The sequence below is a fragment of the Engraulis encrasicolus genome, chromosome 24, assembly GCF_034702125.1.
Source record: "Engraulis encrasicolus isolate BLACKSEA-1 chromosome 24, IST_EnEncr_1.0, whole genome shotgun sequence".
Classification (NCBI taxonomy): domain Eukaryota; kingdom Metazoa; phylum Chordata; class Actinopteri; order Clupeiformes; family Engraulidae; genus Engraulis; species Engraulis encrasicolus.
Window position 1 is genome coordinate 31760287 of NC_085880.1, and position 9616 is coordinate 31769902.

Consider the following 9616-nt stretch of genomic DNA (forward strand, 5'->3'; position numbering starts at 1 on the left):
CCCCAAAACAATTGTAAATGCTCTCCTCTTCATACTAAAATGATTTAACTAAATAAACCAGGGGTCCGTTTCTCGATTCTTGTCGTTGCTGACCGTCTTAAGACCATCTTACCATTCCCTTGGATTTAGTGGTGAGCGTCGCTGTGGAGAGACACCTGAGTCGCTCTTACGAAGGGCAGCATGTCATTTTTCCGACACCCCTTTGGTCCGATTCGTCAATATTCCGAAAATTTCCCATTAATCCTACAGCCCACTAACTCGAAATAATTAAATGAAACCCTTTGCTCCGACAGCTCAATGTTCCGACCAATGGCTGTTTGGGGTTGGTCATCATCCCAGGTCGCATGTCCTGCTTTTCCCGGTGCCAAGTAGACTTCCGCTGCATGCGCTGCGACGAGCACAAAGATTCCGTCTGAGTCGGTCTTGCTGTGCCCTTACCAAAACCACCCCTAAACATAACCTGTCATTAATGCAATGTTGCCAAGTTTTACAATTGTGCCCTACCCAAAACCATTCCTAACCCTAACCTGTCAGTAGGCTATTGCAATGTTTGAGTTTTAAATTTGGACCAAATTTGTCCTTGACCAAAACTTTCCCTAAACCTAACCTGTCACACAGCAGCATGACCACTGCGTAGGCTTCAGAGATGATTGTGATCTAAAGCAGCTTTTGGTCGGAACATTGGACTGTCGGGACAAAGGGTTTCATTTAATTGGTAAAAAGTTATCTGAGACTAAGTGCTGTAGGATCAATGGGAAATGTTCGGAACATTGACGCATCGGACCAATGGTGCGTCGGAAAAATGAGCGGACCCCCTTACGAAGGATGTTGCTACCGTCGTTAGCAAAGACGCTTTCGAGATACGGACCCCAGGGCTTTCCTTAGACCACCATAAACATACCATCATATCCTACTGCCCTGTGATCCAGAAAATACCAACATTGCGAATAAACCGGCATGACAACGTTGTAAAATAGTAGCAGCTTTATTATATTACACCAAGTATTTTTTATATCATACATTCATTTAAAAACACACTCCTTCAGACAAAAAAAGGACATGAAGCAAGGCTTCCTCAATTAAAAAAACGGCAAAAAGACACAAATCAATGTACTCAGTCTAGCCAAGGTGCCTCAATTGGAGGCCAGTACAACAAGTAACATTGTAGCAAACTAAAAGCACCAAAACCGTTGGCACAGTGTTGCGTTTTGTGAAATTACTCAAGAGATCAGTGAAATAGGATTCAATATGACAGTACATCAACAAATGTAGCATGAACAGCTCCTCATCACAACCACTTGGAATAGTCAACATAATGCCAGAAAAAGAAAATCAAAGAAGAACATTCTACTGTAAACAATAAGACCAAGTGGTCAAACGAACCGACCATTAGTGCTAGGACCTGAAATAAAAAGCTTGGCTAACCCAGACACCAGCAGTTAATGCAACAGGAAATAGCGAAAATAAAGTAAGAGTGACATTTCTCAGAAGTGAGCAGAAGACAGATCGTTGAAGACATTCAGGTTCATTCTATTGAACTCCTGAACTAACCATGAATGAGGTAGAGGATTTTTCTCCCAAGATAAAATATAAAAAAACGCTTCTCTGCATAAATGTGTTCTTCAAAACTGAATCCTCACCGCTATACAAAACGCAGCCTATAAACATCAGATGGCAACATACATGAGCACATAAATATATTTTAGTACAAAAAAGGAGTCATGATTGAGACATGTCCGACATAATCTAGAGATGTCATCATTCAGTCATCATCAAATAAATAATGAATAAGTTATTAGCATAGTGGGCTTCAATGAAGCTCAGAGCACAGCTATGAACTTCTGTACATATATGGATGAAGAACAAACAAACAAACAAACAAACAAAAATAAACTGTAATCTGGGGGTATTCCAAGAACCTGGCTCAGTAGTAAACCAGGTTCATTCAACTTTGAGGTAGTGGTTAATCATCTAATAGAAGGGCCCAGACGCCTCCTTTTCTTAACTACATGACATGTGTGGGCTATCTATCAGCAGGTTTACCATTCCCTTTAGGTCAACTTAGCCAGGTTTAGCCACAGGGCTGTGGGTTTAGAGCTCAACCATGTTCTTAGAATGCCCCATGGGATACATACTAGGTCATAGGTCACCTCCAACAGCAAGCACGTCAGAGAATTCAGAAATGTCAGCTATGATTTAGGGATGGGGTAGGGGTGTGAACTGCAGGTGTGTCCATTCTCACGTCGATCATGAAGAAAACGCAGAGTCGCAGGCTTAACCGCAGACCGGTCGAGCCAGTACGCAACAAAAGACTGCCTCACATTCCTTCAACATCTCCCTGTCATTCTGTTCTGATATGAAGATCTAATCTTCAATCAGCTAAGAACAACAGATGATGCATGATGCACAATGGTGCGTATAACTTATCAACAGCTTATCCAAGGACATGGTTGGTTTTTTTTTTGCTCGGGACAAACTAGAAACATTCGACAGACAGTTGGCCGTGCAAATACCCGCATGTCCTCCGAAATCGTTGTTTATACAATCAGAGATAATATTCGTTTAGTTTATCCTAGCTTTGACCTAAATGAATCCCTCCCACGCAAACACACACCAACAAAACACATTCTTTCAAGGCCTTTTTTGCTGCAAGTATGAGCTTAAATGTACATAGTTATTATAGGCTATGTTACTGGCAGGTCCCACTTTGTACAAAATGCCAGCTAAAAAGTGCCGAGACATTGACTAAAATCCTGATGGCTACATTCTCAGGCTATTTTTTTGGATGCCATCTGTTGTCTCTTTGCGTCCTTAGTAGGCCATTGAATATATTACACTAGAAACAAAAGCCTAGCATTTTTAAAACATAAAAACACTGGCACACTGAACACTAGGCCTACTTCTAAAACAAAAACAATGCCATCGAAATTTTAGGTTCAAAATTAAAGAGTGTCAGGGAGAGAAGAGAAGAAAAGGGAGAGAGAACGGGTCCCCACACAACACCTGCTGTGTGTGTGTGTGTGCGTGTGCGTGTGCGTGTGCGTGTGTGAGAGAGAGAGAGAAAACCAAGGGCCCCAATTCATCCTCGGCTCCCTTCCCTTCCCTTTCCATCCCTGTGTGTGCGCGCACGTGTGCGAATGTAATTGGCATTGCTGCTCAACCATTCGCCCCACTCACTCCTCCTTGGTGGCCTTTTCTCTGCGCCCCTTCAGGTACGTCTGGTAGAAGAACATGGAGAAGAGCACCAGGTAGCTCAGGTACATCAGCGAGGCCCAGACGATGTTGTCCAGGTAGGAGGGGCAGTCGCCATCCTGCATCCAATTGTAGACCAGCCCCACCACCGTCAGGCCCATGGCCATCTGGGCGATCTGGGCCGTGGTGATGACCATGGCGCACGGCTTGGGCACGCGGTAGCCGGCGGCGCGCGTGGCGTAGTAGCTGTACATCAGGGCGTGCACGGCGTAGTTCATGCACATGAACCAGCCGCCGCCGGCCACCTGGTCCTTGTAGGAATACCAAGAGTAGAGCAGCACGGTAATGTGGTGGTACCAGTGCAGGAAGATCAGGCGCTGCTTGCGGAGCACGATGAACGCCGTGTCGCCTGTAGGGAGAGACGTAGAGCAGGAGGGATGGGGAAGAGAGGAGAGGAGGGGAGGAGGAGAGAAGAGAAGAGAAGAGGTTAGTGCCAGGAGTAGAGCAGCACGGTTATGTGGTGGTAAGCTCATTAGGGTGCACGGTGAACGCTGTGTCACCTAGGTGAGAAGACGTCCAGGGGAAAGGTACAATCATACAATAACTCAATACATACACAAAGTCATATTCCAAATGTATCAATCTATACATGTCTGGCTGTCAGTTCTAATAATGCAAGTCTTCAAGCATTCATTCCGCTGAGCTCGCTTTGGTAGGTGTCTTCTTGGTAATGAATGAATTGCTTGAGTAAATAACAAAATATTGCAAGCACAAGAACACAATGGAAACATATAATTATGCATCACAATCATATAGATAAACAATACATGGCATTGAAACACGCATGCCAAAAATCGTCCTACGCATGCAAGGAATGTCTGGTTGCTTCGCAATCTTGTGTGCACGATTCTTGCAAATTTGATACATTTAGCTGGTAATGCATTTCCTGAAAAAAGCAAACGAGGGACACTCGCTCGTGCCTAAATAATGCAACTGCTGTACAAACTGAAGGAACATCTGCTTGTCTCTCGTTCCACTGACTTAAGCAGAAGTGTGGTAGGCGTCTTGCTAATCTTTCGTCTACGTAAGCATGATAAAACGTTCTGGACTGCTTGATTTGTTTTATCCATGATGACGGCACTTTGGATAAAATTGTCTCCTCACAATAAACTGATTTGATGTTGATTTACATACGCACTGTAATTTCTATTCTGCGTGTGGTGGAACAACATGACAAATCAGTCCACGCACGCACGGTTCAATATTGGCTATAATATACTGTATATGGCGGCCACAAGTGTATGGTGATTCCACCAGTACCTTTTAACATATTTTACATGATATTACACTTAGCAGACATTTTTTATTTTTTATCCAAAGCGAGTTAACAGTTACAGGGTATGTGCTACAGTCCCTGGAGTTAGGTGCCTTGCTCAATGGCACTTCAGCTATGGAAGGAGGTGTGAGGAGAGCTAAGGGATTCGAACCTGCAACCCTCTGATCTAAAGACCACCTCCCTGACCACTAGGCCACAGCTGCCTACATTTGTCTACAAATATGGCATGAGCTGCGTGCTTGCTTACCCAGCTCTGGTGCTTTGCTGAGGACAAAAGCATAGGCCCAAAACTTGGAGATGGGTCCATTGTAGAAGCTGCGATCGCAGACAGACTGCTTGAAGCCGTAGCTCTGGAGAATGTAGAGCATGTACAGGCCAGTGCGAACCGCTCCAACAATACTGCAATAGGAAGAGAGACAGACAGAAAGTCAATACATGACAACACAACCACCCATTTACACAGTAGGGTTTCCCTCAGCACATCTTATAAAGTTGGCCACCTTGACATCAAACACCAACCATTTTGTTCAAGCCCACTGGGAAAAAAAACGTGTTTTTTGTTGTGAATGTTATTTCTCTAGTTGCTTCACCAACATACACTTTTAGGGTTTGTTGTGTTAGATTTCAGATAGAATTGCACAATATATTCGTTCAATAATGATGATTGTGAGACACTAATCCAAGTTATCCATTTTGACTAATGAATATGCTGTGGGAAACACTGCACACGTCTGCCTTTTGTTGATAAAGATCTCCAGACAGGTGTGAAACAAAAAATGGTAATCCACACGACAACAACAACAAAAATCAGTTTATGGTCTAAACAGTTGAACCCCTCCATTTGAGGTGACTGAAATTCCATCCGGTGGCAAACACATATTGTGGTAGTAGCAGATCAAGTTGCAGTTTAGCTGAGCCAGCATCTTAACGTCTTCTCACACAGCCCCCTTAATTTCACCACTCGTCCTGCCTGAGAAGGGTTGGGGGTAACCATGTAAACAAACTGCTTGGGCGGACAGATCCTAGACCCGGTCCCTTTTTTTGTATGGCGTGGAAAATCACTGGGTGTTACTGTGGTTGTTACTGGGGTTGTCAATATGATGCCCCCCACCTGCCTAATTGATACTGCAGTATGTGATCACCTGGCAGTATGACACTGAACTCCAACACATAACAAAGGCCACCCCCAATGGCTGCTCTCAATAGGGGCACTGCCATTGTTTTAGAAGACTCTCGTCTGGTAACCACAGCAAAGCTGTGGTGGATTTAGGCTGCGCTTGCTGCCTCTGACACGACTTGAGACTGTGAAACTGGTTGCTACGGTGAAACAGCCTGCCATGTTAGTCAAGCTACTACACAATAAAATACATATGTGACACAGCATGACAATGGCACACAATAGACCGGAGGGGCAAAGTAGAGGGGGTCGTGTCGTGCGTAAATCCATGTATTTAGTAATTTGCATGAAAACACTAATCCATGAAAACAGTGGGTAATAATGAAGTGCTCTTAAAGTCATTATCTCTCAAACATTACCTTCTGTTTCATGGAGTGTCAGGGGACAGCCTACTAGCCGTCGAGGGATTACGCACTCTCTTCCCTGACGAGGGAGTCCTATTTTGTGGGTCAACCCCAGTCAGTGGATTAGGATTACGCGACATTCATGGCCACAGGCTGTGCGCAATGGCTCTCCTGTGCCGCCTGCAACTTCTTTACTCGCCCACAATAGAAATGACCAGGATAGGGCCGTCTACATGCAGTGCTAGGCTGGCAAAATGCAGGTGCCTATATGCATCTCCTCCAACCACCTTGTGCTTACATGTACAAATGTGGTGAAACTGACGAGGAGGTGGGCAGGAACTATAAGGAAACTCTCCCACTGTCAAGGAAACTGATTTCAGATACTGCCTTCACCCCAAAAACCGTGGGCTCTACACAGTTACTTATAGATGACAATGATCAGAACATAACATTAAAAAGGTATTGAACCCAGCTTTCTTTCCATTCAAAACCAGCCTAAGTGTAAATGGTGATGGTTTTGAAGTTGATGAAGTTGAGCCTATACAAGACATTAGTCTAAGTCTAAAAGTAAGTAAGAGTTTGCTGTCTGCATGTGTCAATTTAAGTTTTGTTTCTCAAGTTTTGTATCTTCAATTTATGTTCATGTTTTACTCACCTGAAAATGGCCAGACTCAATGACCACAGAATCATAGGCCTGCGGAGGTCCAGTTTCTGTCGGTCCTTCATAAAGTGTTGTCCGCCAAACACAAGTGCAGCGTACAGACCGCAAAACACAAAAGCCATATTCCTGCGGAGGGGAAAAAGATTAAAATTCTTCATTAGTGACGAAAGCGTATAGATCAATTCATACATCCACAAATCACAAAACATCTTAGCCCACTGCAATCACACGTGGAAAGTGGAAACCATAAAGCAACCGACTTTGATGAGATATTTAGTCACCCACTGGACTTTTTTGGTCAGGGTTCCGTAAGGTTAAGAGTTTTGAATCAAGGGTAGGCTAACCTGGGATTCACCTGTAACCGGTGTAATCCTGACCCAAAGACATGCCCCGTGACCACTCATCACTCCCGAGATGCTATATCTGTAGCTACAGCAACGCCAAGTCCAGAAAAGCACAATGAGTGACGCGCTGGAAACGTAAACTTTAAACAGCTAATCTAAACTAATTGCGCTCCGTTACGCACAAAGATTTATCACTTACCAGTGTTGCTGCATCCATTCCATGGCCACGCTTTCATCAAAGTGCCTTTCGAATGTGTACTCCGTCAGCGATAACTGCCCATAGTCGGTTTCGTTCATGATTCCGTCTAAACGTATTCTTCAGTGTACAAAAATATAGATGGATTTCTAAAATAAAAAATCACCAGAGTCACGTCGACCGCGTCAAGTGGTTTTTACGCACCGTTTCCAACCCGCTTGAAGTGGTCTGTCGGAAGGTTATCTCACCTGATGAGCAGAGGAAGGTCTGAAACACTGGCGTGCGCGGTGGCTTAACCATATTATCGGTTGTAGCCGGTGATGCAATATCTCCTCCTCCCTCGTTGGGTTGGACCTCCTAAGTGGTTTCACTCAGCAAGTATGACGAGAATTAAGATGACATCATCAATGCGATTAAGCAAGACTTCTTTTTTTTAAATCAACCTTGAAACAGTGGGTTAATTGATGAGTTTGATCAATCTTTCCAATTTGGCTACTGATATGCATTTTTTTAATGAAATAGGGTTAATTCAATATGCTTTTTAAACGTTGGCGTCCCTTTTAAAACAGTGAGGCCTTCCTCTTGTTCTTTTTGGGGTGCAGGCCACATGGGTCTATTTTCCTATTATGATTTTACCTGCCATCAAAAGCAGATGCAGGAATTTGGCTTTTGAGGAGTTGACAAGCATAGTCTGATCCTTGTAAAGAGCATCAGTTCCATTCTTGTTTGTTTGTTAATTTGTTTGTTTTACAGTGGATTCATCTCTATTTCTGAAATAAAGTTCAGTAGGCCTATTACACATGAACCAGCAATATAGCCTGTTCATTTCCCCATATGGGATATTTCTTTCCAGATGCATCAACCCTTCTTGATACATGTGTTCTCACCAACATCTGAAGAATTCAGGTCATGTCTTTGACAGGCAGCTAGGACAGTGACTTACAGTAATAAAAGTCAACATTTCCTGACAGGCAGTTGTTCTCTTTTTTATCACCCGCAAAGCATTCCCTTCTACAGCGTCATGGAAGTGTACTTATGTAGACTGATGGCAGAAACTGTGCTGGAAGTGTCAAAATCCTAATAATGATGAAGCTTGCTGGAAGTAAGTGTACCCATTCAGCCCTCGGCAGAAAGCCTGCTGTCCCACATGCTCTGCATAGTTGATGCTCTCTAACACCAAAGCAGGTTCTCATCTCAAAGGCCAAGTCAAAGTCTTGGCTTGAGTTGAGTTGCGTTGAGTACTTTAATTGCCAAAAATCTGCCATATTATCTTTGTAACAGAAGGTTGAAAATGTAGTTTGACCAGACTCAATGTGCAATGTGCAGTTAAAACTAAACATACTGGTTCACAACAAACACTATCACACATGCACGCACATGTATGCACACACACACACATGCACACACAAACACACACACACACACACACACACACACACACACACACACACACACACACACACACACACACACACACACACACACACACACACACACACACACACACACACACACGTTCAGTAAAAAAGACTAAACATACTGATAAAATAAAATCTCATCTTATCCTATCACCACAAACCAAGGCCACCCTACCCTGATTCTATTCCACAACAAGAAGAGATTTCTCTTCAATCATTGGGGGGAAAGCTGCAGAGTTGGATAGATCCGTCATTTTAAATGTAGCCTACCTTTAATGACACATCATGTCTCTCACCAAAAACATCTAGTCATCTAACCAGTATCTGCATCTGCCACTTAGTGGTTGATCCTATGGTAGATGAATTGTGAATTCCAGACCCAATCCAAACTCGTAGGAAATGGGACTTCCCCTACCTGCATTATTTTAGCTCCCACTTCCCACGTTCCAGGCAGTTGAAGTGGGGCTTCTACAATCAAAGCAACCACTGCGGTTTAACCAGAGCTGTTAAGCCAAACTGCTCAAATAACAATTATTTGGATCGTACGTGGCATTGATGTTGACCCAATTTCATACCATAACATGAAGAAGGTGTTGAGTTAAAACTGCTGTGTCTCAAACAACTATACACAATAGAAAACAAAGTTACACTTATTTATTGACATTAAAAATAATGGCTCCAGGGGCGCTGCCATTGTCCTCTGACTTCAATTTGTTGATGTGGGAGTGCGTCCCCCCAGTTTGTACACAGGTACATTATTGACAATGAACTTAGACAATGTTACCTGGTGTGTAAAATGTTCTCATACAGTTTTTCTCAATTGGTTTGGCTAATTTCTCGAAACTGAGATGACATTCTCAAAACAACACGGAAAAATCCCCAAACCAACTTGCAATTTCCCAAAACAAAATGGCATTTCTCATTGCTTTCATCAAATATCAAATGCTT

The 9616-nt window shown here is 43.3% G+C and overlaps 1 protein-coding gene across 1 annotated transcript; it reads right to left on the minus strand.

Moving 5' to 3' along the window:
• Window positions 1–969: 969 nt before the first annotated feature.
• Window positions 970–7523, minus strand: LOC134441779 (very long chain fatty acid elongase 6-like). The gene is made up of 4 exons (XM_063192179.1): window positions 7254–7523; window positions 6705–6836; window positions 4776–4927; window positions 970–3601 (listed from the first exon to the last, which is right to left on the minus strand). The coding sequence occupies exons 1-4, from the start codon at window positions 7349–7351 to the stop codon at window positions 3174–3176; spliced, it is 810 nt and encodes a 269-aa protein (XP_063048249.1). The 5' UTR covers window positions 7352–7523; the 3' UTR covers window positions 970–3173.
• Window positions 7524–9616: the final 2093 nt, after the last annotated feature.